This window comes from Ipomoea nil, unplaced genomic scaffold (assembly GCF_001879475.1).
Source record: "Ipomoea nil cultivar Tokyo-kokei standard unplaced genomic scaffold, Asagao_1.1 scaffold3016, whole genome shotgun sequence".
Lineage (NCBI taxonomy): Eukaryota > Viridiplantae > Streptophyta > Magnoliopsida > Solanales > Convolvulaceae > Ipomoea > Ipomoea nil.
Genome location: NW_017619444.1, coordinates 1,041,363 through 1,059,179, shown reverse-complemented (window position 1 = coordinate 1,059,179; position 17,817 = coordinate 1,041,363). Strand labels below are relative to the sequence as shown.

Sequence of the window (17,817 nt, the reverse complement as noted above, 5' to 3'; positions counted from 1 at the left end):
TAGGCGGGCGCCAAAAAAACAGTGGTAGACTTGCAGTTTGACAATTTTAATGAGGTTGTTTTCAACATTTATTCAAATAACACATCCAAATAAATGAATTAATGATAATTCATAAGTCATAACATCAAAACTATGGTTTTCGAAAAACAAAATTATATATATAAATGAAAAAAATTAGCAAGGTCAAGTCGATCGGGTTAACTCGGCTAACTCGACAGAAATTGACGAGTAAACTCGGCGTAATCGGCCGAGTTAGGCGCTAGGCGGGCGCCTAGGCGGCCGGTCTCCTAGGCGGGAGCCTAGGGGGGAAATCGCCACGGCTTAGGGGCGCCTAGTGCCTAGGCGGCGATTACTCGGTGCCTAGGCGGGATTTTTGCAACCCTGAATACAAGTAACAATAAACTTTAAAATCAACCTAATAATAGCATAATTAAACTTTTAAAAATATTAAATATTACATTGTACAGTTATACTTACATTTTTAATCAAACTAATTCTGAGCTCAAGAACTCAAGTACGTTTTTCTGCTTCTACAACCATTACTTTCTTTGCTAATTCAGAGAACGTCAAAAATTTGATTGGTAAATTTTTTTAATTAATAATAATTCGTGCATCGCACGGGATAATTACTAGTTATTAATTAACAACAAGATTGGATTTTTAATAAAAAATTGTTAATTTATTAATTCAAGTATTATAGTTTATTTTGTTGTGACTAGAGAAATTTATTTTCATTACTTGAGATTGTGCACGGAATAAATTATATTTCCATATAAATAATTTGCAAATTATTGACAAACTCAAATTAAATTCGTGATCTTTAAATTCACTCACTCCACTATTCCTTCCCGGACAAATAATATACTTCTAAAATGGAGTATGTGTGCATTAGTATATATATAAGGAACCCTCCAACAAAGAAATAAAATGTTGCTTCACACACGTCCCATCTTATTCTTTTCTGTACTTTCTCTCTCTAGAAATTAACTCCCCACCTACAACAAATAACAAATTCAATCCCCACCTCTCTCGCTTCCTTGGAATCGCAGAGTCGAGACTATGGCGATTCCTGTTCGCATTGCTCTTCCTCCCGCTTTCTCTGTCTAATCTCCACTCTTTTCTCGCTCTGTATGTATATGTGTATATATTACAGAAGACAAGTATATACATATGCATATGCTCCGGTGCACTTTCTCCGATCATCTTTGAGCTTCTGAAATTTCTCGCTCCGATCGTCTTGTAACAGAAGTTTTTTCCTCCGATTTGCTGATTCCGTTTTCCGGTTTAAAGCTCTTTGCTCGGTACTTTACTCTGAAGCTAACTTGTATAAGGTTCAGATAAATATATAGACGGGAGGAATCGGATTGTGTATGGAAGTATGCATTTGGATTGTTGATTGCTAGAGGAGAGGAGTTGGGAGTGATGTTGGATCTCAATCTGAGTGTAGTCTACGAGGAGAGTAGATTCGAGAAGCGTCCGGAAGGTTCCGGAGCGGATGAATCCGGGACCTCCAACTCGTCGATGCTGAATGCTGAGGCTTCCAGCAATGCCGGCGACGACGACACGTGCTCCACGCGCGCCGGGGACGTCGTTCCCTTCAATTTCGATATCCTTAAAGTCGGGAGCAGAAACGAGGACGACGACGGGGATGAGGAGAACCGGCAGGCGGCTCTGCCCGAGTTCGTGACTCGGCAGCTATTCCCGGTGTGTGAGAGCGCATGGAACACGGGTCAAACTTCAGGGAGGCAGGACTGGGCGATGGATCTCTCGTTCCGTCAAGCGGAGATGCGAATGGAAGAACAACAACAGCAGCAGCAACCGCCGCCTCAGCCGCAACAGCAAGTGAAGAAGAGCAGGAGAGGGCCGAGGTCTCGGAGCTCACAGTACAGAGGAGTCACTTTCTACAGAAGAACTGGTAGATGGGAATCGCATATCTGGTCAGTGCTCTCTGACTGTGAAACTCACTGATACTTGTTGCGTTTCTATGGAAATGATTTTTCATACTGCTGTTAACATGCGTCTTTTCATTTAATTATTTATTTATATAAATGTTGTTGGTTGCAGGGACTGTGGGAAACAAGTATATTTGGGTATGAATATTGTTATTTTTAATTACTTTCCTTTTTGGTTAATTTCAGTGCTCTTTTTTGGCCCTTAGTAGTGAATTATTTGCCGACTTATTTCTATTTTTGGTAAATTCTTTTCTTGACCTTTGTTTTGGGTTTTGCCAGGTGGATTTGACACTGCTGATGCCGCTGCTAGGTAAGTGATTGATTGATTCGTTTGGTTTTGTATGGTATTTTCCCAAGTTAATATGGATGATATATTTTTCTGAATATTTTTTTTTTATCTATATTGCAGAGCATATGATCGAGCTGCTATTAAGTTTCGTGGAGTTGATGCTGACATAAATTTCCACTTGAGTGACTATGAGGAGGATATGAAACAGGTTAGAACAACAAAAAATTATTTGGCATTTTGATTTTAAACTAATAGATAGATAGATAGATCTGTTCTTGTTACTGCTGCATCTATTGACTGCTATTGCGGATGGGTGGGTTCTTTTCGCAGATGGAAAACCTGAGTAAAGAAGAATTTGTACACACGCTGCGTCGCCAGAGTACTGGGTTCTCAAGGGGGAGCTCCAAATACAGAGGAGTAACACTGCATAAATGTGGGAGATGGGAGGCTCGGATGGGGCAGTTCCTAGGCAAAAAGTAAGCAACTAATCACTGAGTTGATTGCTGGTTAGAGTAGAATTTAAAACTAGTTGGTGTAAAGTAAACTGGGTAACAAATGTATTAAGATGCCTATTTGAAGAAGAAATCATTTGGAACACCCAGTATTTAGCGATGCTTGAATTGCAGGTATATTTATCTTGGGCTATTCGACAGTGAAGTAGAAGCTGCAAGGTCCTAATTTTGAAATTATTACCCTGAATTCTCAGCCTCAATAGTGCATCATCCAACCAATATGTCCATTTTTTTTGTTTATTTTCTGCATACCAGGGCTTATGATAAGGCAGCTATCAAATGTAATGGAAGAGAGGCTGTCACTAACTTTGAGCCCAGTACATATGATGGGGGTACTGCATTCGACCCTCACAATGAAGGTATTTGCATACTCTTTTTACTATTGTAATCACCCATGAAACTGTGCATTCACCAGTTCTTAGCAGTAACACACCTTTCACATGCCCACAATACAGGTAGCCAACATGATCTTGATCTGAACTTGGGGATTACAAGCTCTTCTCCGAATAAAAATGTAAGTAAAGAGAATTTCTAGTACCATATGCTTCTTGATTTAGAAAAACCATCATATTCTACATTACTCCTAAAGCCTCCTTATATTTCATCCAAAATTACTCTGTTAAGGTTAAGTTTCTATTAAACTGAAATTAAGAGAATATCTATTTTGGAATCAACCTATTAGCTCTTTAATGTAGATGTCTTTACTGCTATGAAACATAATCTCAATGTCCCTACAATATTTCTTGTAGCTAGAGTTTATTTTTAATGGTCTTCAACTACAGATGGATAAATGTGATCAAACAACAATTGGGAGTTCACATCTGAACCGACAGCCTTTTACATCAGAGCAACCTCAGTTGTTGAATGGATTCTACTCACATTTCTTACCTAATTACGAGGTATGCTCTTGGCATTTTTTCAGTTGCCAAAGTAGGAAAGAGAAATCCTTGTCAATACCTAAAATGTCAATTAGCAAGTTTAGTTTATGTACATGTGGTCCATATTTGGAACCTTGCTACAAGTTGTCTGAACAGACTTTGCATGATAATATCTACACATTAAACTTTTGTAGAGGTAACTCCAAGATTTGTTTTTCTATAGAATCTCTAAATCATTGGGCTGTGGGTTGATTATTGCACTGAAAGCTACAACTACTCTTGTTACTAAAATCTCTAAATCATTGGCTGTTGGTTAAATATCATACTGAAAGCCACAACTAATGTTGAGTTATGATTTGGCAGCAGCAAATAGCAAGTGAGAAAAGAATGGGTATAGGTGGTTCCTCGCAAGGATCCCCAAACTGGATGCGTGAAATGCGCTATGGCTCAACCCCAGTGGCAATGTTCTCTACTGCAGCAGCATCATCAGGATTCTCAACTCCGGCTACCAATAATTCCACAACGGCCTTTACTTCCGCCCTGGCAGGTTCTCCCTACTCAGCAGCATTATCCCTCCCATCCATGAATCTAAGCTTTGCTTCTTACCCAAATACCTCTCAACACAATTACCATATCAGGCCACCTCCCTAATCTAACTTCATCTCGCCCTACCTACCTGATTAGGGTACATACCACTGAATGTCTGCATTCATTTGTACAACCAAAGTGTTGTTTATTGATAACACAACACATACATAAGCTAGCTTGGTTGGATTCTTTTTGACAGACTTCAAGATGTCCAATGATCTTGTTCAGCAATCTATACATGCTGAGTACTCTTTTTTTGCAGTAAGCTAGGGCTAAACTTCACTTTTGATCTCAGTACATGAATTTAGTTTTACTTTCTGTTCAACCATTCAGGGAGTGTACAAAACTATTTGCCATATTCCTTAATTTACATCTAAACAAATGAATTTAGAGAACAATAAAATGGAGACAACCTAATTTCCAACTTTTCTCTAGGATGGAAATGCTAAGTACATATAGTTCATATATATCCCTTATAAATTCAAATTTGGAGGACAATAAAATGAAAATAATAATAATAATAATTTATAACCAGACTGATTCGCTCACTAATAAATAATCAATATGAACAATTGTGACACTTGACCACATAAAACAATTGATGTAATAAATATCTCATGGATGAGGGAATTGGGTCAGATACGTAGATCAAGAATGAACAACGAGACCGGTCAAAACTCGAAGGGGTCCGGGTGCGAAGAAAGGTCCAAAAGTCCACCTTCACAACAATTAATGCGTCTTTTATAGGTAGGGCAAGGCGAGTATGCCGAATTATTGGCTTGGGCGGTCAGAGTGCGACAAATGTTTAGTGAAGGTTGTGCGGGGTGATAGGATGTGACGTGACAGATTTGTTTTACTTGGGAAGTGCCTTTGGGGTAATGTGATCAAAGGCCTGATGACGGATTGGTTTGACAAGTGTTCCCCGTCACCTCCGGTTCGGAAGCGTTCATAGTTGCACAAGTATACTAGGGGATAGCTTGGTTTCAAATGGAATCGGGAGACATGACCGGGAGCTAAAGTATTTGTCGATCAGTGATGGTCAATTGGTCGGATCTGACTAGTACATTAGAGATGGTTGTACTAGTATAATCCCTATCAATTATATATGTGAAAAATTGGATTAAAAAAAAACATTTTCTTACCAAAAAATCAAATGTGCCATATATATATAGAGAGAGAGAGAGAGTTGATCACAGGCAGCTGAGTGAGTTGGTGCAATAGGGAAGCTTTTGAAGCAGCAGTGTATTAGGTACAATAAACCAAAAGGTACCAGGTAAGGTAACATAATAATTTTGACCTAGTACTGAGTATAGCAGCATAGTATGTTTCATTTATTTACTGTTTTCTTTTCAAAGCAAGTGCAATGCATCCACACAATACAACCCAACAATTGTTCATACCACTTTTTCTTTTGCTCCACTTGTGTTTCTTTCAAGGGTTTTGTCCTATACCAATTCATATCCCCCCTCCTTAAACATCCTTTCTTTTAAACCTCTCTCTCTCTCTCTCATGATTGCATGTGTAATATAATAGTGCTTATTCCCTACAATTTTTGTACCTATTAATATGATTTTATATTTTTTTTAAAGATAAAAGGATTAATTTAATAAATCAAACGATAACAAGTCACCAATAAATAATGAAGGATTAGCATGCCAAATATTGTAATTTAACATAAAAATAGCCTCTCGAGCAATAAAATGAACGATATGATTTTGTAGATTCTTTAATAAAATTGAAATTAATATTTAAGAATTGACTAGCAGCTTCATTAATATCACCAACAATTAGTGTTACGAAAATCGCGCCTAGGCGCTGGCCGGTCGCCTAGCGTATCACCATAGTCGGTGGTCTAGGTGCCGACTAATCCGAAGATTAACTATTGATCTCTTTTTGTATTTTTTTAAATGAGTTATTTCACTCAAAATGACGTCGATTTGAGGGGAATAACTCTAAATCGTTCAAATCATAGATATTTTTAGGTTAATATTTAATATTTTTGTATTAATTATTAAATTATTAAATATTTTATAATTATATTCTCCAAAAAAAAAATATATTTTATAATTATCAAGTCTTAAAAATTTTAATTTTTTTTTTAAATAGACAACTTTTTTTTTCAAATAAAAAAAATTACACGAGCGCCTATCGGCGCCTATCGATTTTTTCAACCATGCCAACAATAAAACCAAAATAAGAATCTAAAGGTTCACACTGCAAATCTTATCACTTGTTGCGCATCTATTTTCACGTCTCCCACATTAATATCCAACTCCCTTAGCTATTCTAGAGTTTCTTGGATTTTATAATGTTATTATTCATTACTTGATTTTTTTATTTTTTTTGAATTTTAGGGAGCTGCATTTTTAGAGTTGAAACGTGAAACATGATTAAGTTGAAAAAATAATTATCTTCATTTTATTCACATCTTATGAGTTATGAGTTAGCGTAGATATTTTAAGTATATAGAGAAAAAAAAAAAAAAGTTTTAGATAAGAGCAAGATGTAGAGGGCTTTGAGACACATGGTGGGCCCCAGCTTGGTTGGAGTTTAATTGACCCATGGGCCCATTCTGTGTTTTGTTGATTCGGGTGAGATTGGGTAGTCAGGATTTTGGTGTTGTAGTTGGTGGGTCCCCATGAATTTTTTTGTTTCTTAAACAAACATTATAACTTGTGGTACTGATCAGGACACCCAATTGGCGTGAGGGTAGACATGACTTCTTGGATGTTCCACTTTTGTCTCCTCCTAAATTTATTTATGTTTTTTCTTTTTCTTCGAGGTGGCTGAATTAATTAAATCTTGGGAAAACAATTTGATGCCAAACAAATTCAACTCCTCCCTCCACAACTTTAAATGGACAAGACGTTTTTTTTTTTTTTTTTCCTGTATTTTAATCAGGAAAAAAGATTAAATAAGTCTTTTAAGTTAATTAAATAGTATAATAAAACATATTGGGGTATTTGGTAAATAGTGTTAGTGGATAACGGTTAGTTAATTGGGTTAGTATGTTTGATTATTTGATAACATTAATTGATTGTAGGGATAAGGGTCAAATAAACCCTCCAACTATATACCAAAATTCAATTAGACCCTCAAACTAAAAAAACATTCAATTAGACCCTTCAACTTGGTAGATTTGTGCAAAAAACTTATTTCACAGATTACCAAAAGGTAATTTATCAACTTTTCTTACATAACATGCATCTTTTGTAGAATCTTATTTAAAATTTAAAAAAATATATTTTTAAAACTAATCTTTAAAAACTAATTTAAAAAAAACTTTCCATCCGAAGAAAAAATCCCAACTACGTCTTCTCATTAGGGGTGTTCAATCGGTTAACCGAATCGTTTTAACCGAAACAAATTAACCGAAGTTTTTTTTCCTTTAACCGTTAACCGAACCGAAGTTTGCTCTACCGAATTCACCGAACCGAAATTTTTTTCGGTTAATCGGTCGGTTAACCGATTAACCGAACTTTTTAAAGCTAAAATTTAAAATTCAAAATTCAAAAAATAACACCTAAAATAATAAATCTAATTAAAATAAAATACATATCATAATAAATTCATAACAAAATATACAAAAACATTAATTAGAAACTCCAAACATGCATAACTTCAAATTAGTATTTATATTTATATTATTATTTATATATATATTAAAAACTTCGGTTAACCGTTCGGTTAATTCGATTAACCGACCTTTCGAACCGAATTAACCGTTAACCGAAGTTTTAAAATTCCTTTAACCATTAACCGAATCGAAAAAGTTCGGTTCGAAAACGGTTAACCGAACTTTGTATATCCGAAGTTTGCACACCCCTACTTCTCATGACAATAAATTTTCCATCTGACGAAGCTTCTGCTTCTTCATCCTCGACCACCTGGCCGATTCCCCGTTCAATATCATGAGCTTGCGATTCCTTTAATCCATCATCATCTGCGAATCTTCTTGCGATTTCACGCTCTCAAGTTTCACTTCGCTTGATCCTGAACAAGTTCATTCCACTAGAACAAGCTATGTTAGTGTTTCTTATACTGCAAATATATATATATATATATATATATATATATATATATATATATATATATATATGGTAGCTATGATGTAATAATAATTGAATTATGATGGAGAAAATATGAAATAAAAAGGCCTGGGTTTAATTTGGCGATGATTAGAGGAGCTGAGGTGAGAAGACGTAGTTCGGTTTCTTCGTCAGATTTTTTTAAAATTAGTTTTAAAAATATTTTTTTAAACATTTTAAATAAGATTTCACAAAAAATGCATGTCATGTAAGAAAAGTTGCAAGTTACCATTTGGTAACCTATTAAATAAGCTAATTGCACATATCTAACAAGTTTAAGGGTCTAATTGGATGTTTTTTTAGTTTGAGGGTCTAATTGCACTTTGATATATAGTTGGAGGGTCTATTATCCCTTAATTGTATAAAGATGTTTAGTAAATTAATTGTTATATGATAGTTGATAACATTAGTTGATTGTAGACAAATGTTTAGTAAATTAATTATTATCTGATAGCTGATTATATGCAAAATAATTTTCTCAAAAAGCAGATAAAAAAAACTGTTTTGACTTTTTGAACATCTTTTTAAATTTTAATATTTTTAAGCAATAAGCTATTACAAAAAACTAATTAATCAAACACTTATATTGACTGTTTAACCAAGTTGAATAACTAATAGTAATCAAATAAGTCAGAATTGACTGATTAACTAACTATGTTACCAAACAGAGTCTTACAACCTCAGTAAAGAATAGGAAAATAGTATAATTTAACTCCTAACAAAAAAAAAAATTATTGAAATTTTTTAAATCGATAAAAAGTGTAATTAAACGTTTATTTTATCTATTCAACATGTTATCACTTAATTGGGGCAAACTAAGATTCCACTGTGTATTATTATTCTGATATAGCAATAACTTGGCATTCGATATGGTGATGATTTGTTATAAATTAAATAATCTTGTATAAAAATTTAAAAATTAAAAATAAAAATCAAACAAACAAAGACATATGTGGTTGTTTCTGTTCGGTACCATGGTTGCTATAAAAAACCATGGTTGTTTAAGAGATAAGAGCAGTCCTCCTCAAATATCATACGAATATGAGATAAGGGGCAGCCACAATTCTGTTTTAATAATTTATTTCAAATTATCACTACATCGAATGTTAAGTTATTGTCACATCAAAATAATAACACATGTGGAACCTTAGTTAGCACCAAATCAACGGTAACATTTCAAATAGGTAAAATGATGGCTTAATTTAGCATGTTATTGATTTAAACAGTTTTAATAATTTTTTTTTTTTTTTTTTGGGACTTCCATCACACTATTTAATCATTTTAAGATGTTTATTTGATCTTTTTCTTTATAAATTTGGAAAAACAATTTGATACGACAGAGATTAAACTCATTCCACTTAGTTACAACTTTAAATGGACAAGACAAATTTTTCCTATGCTTTTAATAAGTATAAAGACTAAAGTTTACATAGCATTAATAAAACTATGCACATAGCTGTGAAATAAAAAAGATAGAGTGGACCAATTTATTTACTTTGAAACACATAATATGACTTAGGATGTTCGCATTACTGCAATTTGGGTAGAGTGGTGGCTTGTAGTGATTGGCGTGGGTTGTTGGAGGATGCCAAGGTACTTAACATTCTTACTCGTACGTCTGACCATTCGGCTCTGTTTCTTGGCCTTACGGGTTCAAGGGGCAGGTGGTGGTGGGGGTAGGGGATTTCGTTTCGAGATGGTGGTTATCGTGGTGTGGTGGAGCATGTTTGGAATGAGGGGGTGGGAGGTGATCTTATGGGAAACTTGAGAAGTTGTGGTAAGCAGCTGCAAGACGGGGGGGGGGGGGGGGGGGGGGGAGGGGGGAGGGGTGATCGTTTTCATATGTTTGGCAAGCAGATAAAGTTGCTGCGTGCTAAGCTCTTAGCCTTGCGTAGGCGGAATGACCCGGTTTCTCTAGCGGATTACAACATGGTTGAGGCTGAGTTGTGCCACCTTGAGGCGCAGGAGGATGTCTTTTGGAGGCAGAGGGCGAAACAACACTGGTTGCAGGGAGCAGATGCCAACACCAAATTTTACCATAGGTATGCTTCTTCCCGTAAACGTAAAAATACTTTGCCTAGGATAAAAGACTCGAATGGTGTCTGGGTTAAACATAATGCTATAAATGCTATGATATTGGATTATTTCTTGCATATTTTTTAGACTAGTGGTGTGTTGATTGATGATGATCCGTTCTTTAGCACTGTGACCCCTCTAGTCTCCCAGTCCCAGAATGAATCTTTACTCCGGCCTTTCGAGCCTGAGGAGGTCAAGGAGTCCCTTTTCTCTATGTTCCCGGATAAATCCCCTGGCCCTGATGGGATGAACCCAGGATTTTATCAACACTTCTGGGATGTTATTGGGGAGGGGGGGGGGGGGGGGGGATGTTGTTTCTTTTGTGCTGAATTGCTTACACTCTGTGTCCTTCCCTCAGGGCCTAAATGAAACTAATGTGGTCCTGATCCCCAAGAAAAAGACTCCTGAGTTTGTGACTGATTTAAGACCGATCGCTCCCTGCAATGTGGTATATAAGATAATGGCTAAGATGCTGGCTAATAGGATGAAGCCGTTACTTGATGGTGTTATCTTTGAGTCTCAAAGTGCCTTTATTCCGGGTCGTCAATTAACTGATAATATCTTGATTGCGGCTGAGATTGGCCACTACTTGAACAGGACGCAATGTGGAAGGGTTGGGTGGGGATCTTTAAAACTTGACATGGCAAAAGCTTACGATAAAATGGAATGGGCCCTCCTGCGTCATATGCTTGTGGCTCTGGGGTTTGCGGATAGATGGGTGGAGTTAATTATGTTGTGTGCCACCTCCATTTCATATAACTTTCTAATAAATGGGGCTGATGGGGGACGTGTGGTTCCTTCTCGTGGCCTGAGACAGGGGGATCCTTTGTCCCCGTATCTCTTTATTATTTGTCCGGAGGGGCTCTCGCTTCTTCTGCGTAATGCACAGGCTCAGGGATCTTTGCATGGGTGCCGCGTGGCTTGGGGAGCACCTGCTATTTCACATTTATTTTTCGCTGACGACAGCATTTTATTCTTTAAGCCTAACTTGCAGGAGGCGAATGTGGTAAAGGGTTGCTTATTAGATTATGAACGACTGTCAGGCCAAACTATTAATTTTCACAAGTCCAACATCTGTTTTAACAGGAATACCGGTGATGATTATAGACAGGAGGTGGCGGATCTGTTTGGGGTTTCTCAGGCGCCTGACTTTGGGAAATATCTAGGGCTCCCTTCCTTCATTGGGAGAAACAAAAGGTTGGTTTTTTCTTATATTGAGGAAAAGATTCAGCAGAGGGTAGGGTCTTGGAATAAGAAGTTGCTATCCCAAGCAGGGAAGGAGGTTCTGTTGAAAAGTGTGGCCCAAACTATGCCTACATTTACTATGAGTGTTTTTCTATTGACTGACTCTTTATGTTTGGCTATTGAAAGGTGTATGAACAGGTTCTGGTGGGGTAAGAATGGCGTAGGAGGAAGGGGCATTCATTGGATGGCCTGGACCGTTTAAGTAAGCCTAAAGCTGTTGGGGGCTTGGGTTTCAAGGATCTCAAGGCTTTTAATCTGGCTATGTTGGGTAAGCAGGTGTGGCGTTTTCTTATAAACCCGGATTCGTTGGCGGCCCGTGTTTACAAGGCGCGTTATTTCCCCAGGTCCACCTTTTTTGATGCTACGTTGGGCAATAATCCCAGTTACTGTTGTAGGAGCATTATGGCTGCTCATGCCCGCATTTGCACTGGGATGAGGAGAAGAATTGGGAATGGTGAGACTACTCTAATATGGGAACATCCGTGGCTTCTTGATCCCGACCCTGTAATCAGCACCACCACACCACAATAGCTGGTTGGTTCAAAAGTTTCAGGTTTAATTTACCAGGATACTTGTGCCCGTCTTGGGACTTGGCTATTCTAGAAGACATTTTTGAGCCATGTGATGTGAATAAAATTATGAGAGTTCCTGTGTGCCCGTCTTATGTGGATTCCTGGTATTGGCACAAGGATGTTAGTGATTTATACTCAGTTAAAAGTGGGTACAGGTTCCTGACTGGTGAATTCACCTCTGACCCTACCATGTTTGATAAATGGACCTCTATGTGGAAATTAAAAGTTACCCCCCCCCCCCCCCCGCCCCCAAGTGGAAGACCTTCCTATGGAGAGCTTTAAGTGGTATCCTCCCTACTACCACTAACCTCCTTATAAGGAGGGTGGAAGTGTCCCCCTCATGCCCAATGTGTGTTATTATCATGAAGATGTTATGCACTCTCTTGTTAATTGCCATTATGCTAGTCTTGTTTGGGATGTTTCCCACCTTCCGATCTCATGTGTGGTTGGAGGCTGTTTTACAGAATGGTTTCGGAATGCTATGTGTATTTTAACGCTGGATGTTTTTGTTAAAGTGGTTGCAGTACTCTATCATATTTGGAGTGCCAGAAACGACGCGGTATGGGACGCGTGTATGAAGCCTCCGCGGTATGTTGCAACGCAAGCTATGGGTGCCTACGCTGCTTGGGAGGCATCGAATTTGCCGCCATTTGCCGTGTCACTACAGCAGCAAGTCCCGCCACATCACCCAGCCGGAGGCCGCTGCTGCTATTTCGACGCCGCTTTCAATCCGGACTCGGGAGTAGCTGCATACGGGGTACCTCTCCTCTCGGCCGATGGTCAATTTGTCGCTGCCGCCAATGGTGTTCTCCCACCGTGCACCGTTGCTCTCACGGTCGAAGGCTTGGCTTGCAAGGAAGCGCTGTCCTGGCTTAGGCCCCGCTCAGCTCAGGACGTGGTTATTTATACTGATTGTCTGGTCCTAAAACGACACTTATCGGGTTCGTCCGCCGCTCCGAGGTCCTATGTACGGGTGGTGGTTGACAAATGCAAAGCTTTGCTATCTTCCTTTACATTATTCGCTATTCCTAGACGTTTAAATAATGTTGCACATAGCACCATACTCTAGCTTCTAAAGCCTCCCCTCAGACTTTGTTGTTCCCTTTTTGCAGTAATATATGCACTGAGATTCTGATCCCCCAGACTTTGTTGTTCCCTTTTTGCAGTAATATATGCACTGGGTGTTCCCTTTTTGCAGTAATATACACTGGGATTCTGATCCCCCAGACTTTGTTGTCCTTTTTGGAATAATATATGCATGGCTCTATTACAATGTAGTATCACACTGGGATTCTGATCCCCCAGACTTTGTTGTCCATGTAGTATCACACTAGGATTCTGATCCCCCAGACTTTGTTGTCTCTATTACAATGTAGTATCACACTGGGATTCTGATCCCCCAGACTTTGTTGTCCATGTAGTATCACACTAGGATTCTGATCCCCCAGACTTTGTTGTTCCCTTTTTGCAGGGTGTTCCCTGTGTCCATGTAGTATCACACTGGGATTCTGATCCCCCAGACTTTGTTGTTCCCTTTTTGCAGTAATATATGCACTGAGTGTTCCCTTTTTGCAGTAATATACACTGGGATTCTGATCCCCCAGACTTTGTTGTCCATAATTCCCCAGACTTTGTGACTTTGTTGTCCATGTGATACCTGTGTCCATGTAGTATCACACTAGGATTCTGATCCCCCAGACTAGACTTTGTGACTTTGTTGTCCATGTGATACCTGTGTCCATGTAGTATCACACTGGGATTCTGATCCCCCAGACATTGTTGTCCTTTTTGCAGTATCACACTGGGATTCTGATCCCCCAGACTTTGTGACTTTGTTGTCTATGTAGTATCACACTGGGATTCTGATCCCCCAGACTAGACTTTGTTGTCCTTTTTGCAGTATCACACTGGGATTCTGATCCTCCAGACTTTGTTGTCCTTTTTGCAGTAATATATGCATGGCTCTATTACAATGTAGTATCTGTTCATATACTTTCTCAACCTACTGAATAACGCCTCCATTCTGATCCCCCAGACTTTGTTGTCCTTTTTGCAGTAATATATGCATGGCTCTATTACAATGTCGCCTCCATTCTGATCCCCCAGACTTTGTTGTCATATGCATGGCTCTATTACAATGTAGTATCTGTTCATATACTCCCCCAGACTTTGTTGAACAGATACTACAATGTAATAGAGTCAATAGCATTCAAAAAAGTAAAAAGAGAGCGAGCTCATTTTCATAAATATTACAAATTTTTAAAATGAGCGGTGTCATTTTCATAAATATTACTCTCTCTGTCCTATTTTATCTGTCGTACTTACTATTCATTGGTCAAATTAATTATTTCTTCTTTGTTTATTTTCTTGAGTATTTTTAACTTATTTTTGAATTTTATTTTTTGTGTTTAATAGTATTTTTAGTATAGTTTCTAAATCTATAAATTTTGTATACTAATACTATACTTAATATTATAAAAAATTGAATTAAAAATAACTTCAATCAAGTCTCGTTAACTGAATCAGACACATAAAATGGGACAGAAGTAGTACAAAATTTTGTTTATTTTCAACCGTTATATTTACTAGATCAATAGTTTGGTTTTGTCTACAGGTTTTCACCTAGGGCATGGTTCTCACCTGATTATGAACACACACACACACGCACGCGCGCGCGCGAAAATGCGGTGCGACAAGCTTCCCTAATGATCAATGACTATCTTAAAATAAATTATATACGAAATGTGCACTTGAAAACTCAAAATCATGCACTTGAAGGCAAAAATTCTGCACTCGAAGACAAATAGATGTGCAATTGGTGCAATTTATGGTACCAAAAAGAGAGGTTATTCAACTTAAGTGTTATTAAAGCAATTACCCATACACATCGTTTGTAGATCTCACAAATTTCATTAGAAATTTAGTTATATGTTATTGAAAATAATGCACAAGATATAACAAATACTGTCCAGAATTGTGCACTTGAAGGCAACAAATCATGCACATGAAGGCATAAAAATATGCACTTGAAGACAAAAAAATGCACTGAAAGGAAAAAAAAAAAAAGGTTCACTTGAATGCTAAGTTTTTTTTTTTTTTTTTTTTTTACACAATAGTAAGACATATACACTTGTAGGCATTAAATTGAGCACTTGAAGGCATAAAGACAATCAGTAGAAGGCAAGGAAGAAAAAAAAAGAAAATTTGAAAGAAATTAATTCTGCACTCTTAGAAAGGAAAACATGCACTTGAAGGCTACAAAACGTGCACTTGAAGGCTACAAATATGCACTAGAAGGGGAAAAAAAAAAAGGTTCAATGGAATGCTAAGTATTACACACATGCACTTGAAGGCATGAAACTGAGCACTTCAAAGCATAAAGAGGATCACTTAGAAGGCAAATGAAAAAAAAAAAAAAAAGATACTAGAAGGGAAAGCTAAAAGAAAATTAATTGTGCACTCTTAGAAAGAAAAATATGCACTTGAAGGCAAAATTTTTACACTCAAAGGCACAAATATGTACACTCAAAGGGGAAACTAAGTACTGAAACAAAAATGATGCACTCGAAGAAGAGAAATATGCACTTGAATAAGTAAAAATATGCACTCGAAGAAGAAAAATGTGCACTCGGATACAAAAGACAATATGACCTACTTACTCAAAATTACAAATATGCCACCGAGCGTTTTTTAATTAATTTCAATCTGGACGGTTGATTTGGTATACTACGATTAGCATTTGTGCGCATTTTTTTTTAACCTGTAGAAGCATTTATATTTGATCCAAAATCTATAAATATATAATTAATATATGGTTCGGCTCCCATGAGAACGGCAAATTATTGTCTGGACCCTAAATATCAGGTACATTTTTTAATATATTAAAAGTACATTATTTTGGTTGAAGGGAATTTAAATTCCCTTCCCACTTAATTCCCACATAATTCCAAAGGCCACAAAATTCCCTTGTTTGGTTGAAAGGAATTGCAATTCCCCCATTTTCATGGAACTAAAATCCCACTACACTTTCCAAATATGTTTTTTTTCTCTAACAATATAGATGGAAACAAAGTACGAAGTATTATTTTTAATCACTAATATTAACACACACGCCCAAAAGTCAAAAAAAAAAATAAAAATGAGTTAATACCATCTAAGATCCTCCGAGTATAGTGGTTTTGCCACATTTAGTCCTAAACTTTCAAATTTACCATTTGTGGTCATTCGACTTTCAAATTTAACCATTTATGGTCCAAGTTAACCACTCATGGTCCTTCAAGTTTCGAAATTTAACCAATGGTGGTCCTCTTGAAAGGACCATGGTTGGTTAAAATTTAATAGTTGAAGGACCATGGATGGTTAACTTGGACCACTAATGGTTAAATTTGAAAGTCGAAGGACCACAGATGGTCAATTTGAAAGTTTAGGACTAAACATGGCAAAACCACTATACTCGGAGGACCTCAAATGGTATTAACCCTAATAAAAATCCACGACAAACAAACATTGATGCACACCCCATGAACCATATCTAACATGAACATAATCCACCACATCAAACACCAGAATGCACCAAAACTACAACAGCGATGCACTGTCACTATAACACTGATACACAAATGTTACATCTACAAGCCACAACCACCAAATTCTACATTATAAACACACAGAACCACACTGCAAGAAGGAAAAAACAAACCCCCCCCCCCCCCCCCCCCTCTAACCCCATTGCGCACCCCATAATACAGTGACGTACCAAGGACTCTACAACAATGTACAACAGTGCACCTTACAATGCATCAAGGACTCACACTAATGCACAACTTAAGATGCACAACACCACACCTTACAATGCACAACACTCCCCCTCCCCCTTCCCCTTCCGCCTCCCCCGGTCCCCGATCCCCAGTCATGCGATCCAAAAACTTTCATTAACGCAAACCCACACGCCACCACCAAATAAAAAACGCACACACCAAACAAGGAACCTCAAAAAACAACACCCACACACCAAATTCAATGATCAACCATATAAGCACCACCAATACAATCAAACGAATCGCACAAAAGAAAATATACACACACACACACAAACCTATCCTAAAACTATGATGCAGACAAGAACCAAACGCTGAAAAATCAATGAGAGAGCCAAATCGAACGACGACACAACCAGCAGTGAAAAACGTAACATTCTCATATTGCCCCACACACACTAAATTAACAAATCAGTGAATTAATTAAAGAATTAATCTTTGTAATAAGCTAAGATCTTGACAAATAAAAAACTCAAATTAGTCCTTACATTCTCACCTTTTTTTGAAAGCCAAATATTTTGGTATATTAATGAATGAACATAGTAATAGAGTCAGGTGGGATTACATCCCAGTACATAGGATGTTCCTGATCGAAAGCTAACGAAGCTAGTGTATGAGAATGCATATTAGCAGTTCTGGAAATATAATGTAAAGAACAGTAATTAAATGATGACATAATTGTCCTGCACTGGTCCGCAATGACCCCAACATACGATCGTGTTCCGGTACTTCTTGATTTTATCATGTTACGCAACTCCATGCAATCAGTGAGTAGATCAATCCTCTGTATATCGCGCCCT

At 37.5% G+C, this 17,817-nt stretch overlaps 1 protein-coding gene across 3 annotated transcripts; it reads left to right on the top strand.

Annotated features, from left to right (window-relative positions):
• The first annotated feature begins 917 nt into the window (after positions 1 to 917).
• On the top strand, positions 918 to 4,544 carry LOC109163305 (AP2-like ethylene-responsive transcription factor TOE3). Of its 3 annotated transcripts, none has more exons than XM_019312060.1 (10): positions 918 to 1,937; positions 2,065 to 2,090; positions 2,232 to 2,262; positions 2,362 to 2,449; positions 2,572 to 2,717; positions 2,868 to 2,912; positions 3,009 to 3,112; positions 3,209 to 3,267; positions 3,536 to 3,652; positions 3,998 to 4,544. In XM_019312060.1, exons 1-10 carry the CDS (start codon positions 1,423 to 1,425, stop codon positions 4,280 to 4,282), a joined length of 1,416 nt encoding a protein of 471 aa, XP_019167605.1. In that variant the 5' UTR covers positions 918 to 1,422; the 3' UTR covers positions 4,283 to 4,544. The 3 variants fall into 3 exon arrangements, with proteins under 3 accessions (XP_019167605.1, XP_019167603.1, XP_019167606.1); XM_019312058.1 differs by having other exon boundaries at positions 3,995 to 4,544; XM_019312061.1 differs by lacking the exon at positions 2,868 to 2,912 and having other exon boundaries at positions 919 to 1,937; positions 3,995 to 4,544.
• The last annotated feature ends 13,273 nt before the right edge of the window (positions 4,545 to 17,817 follow it).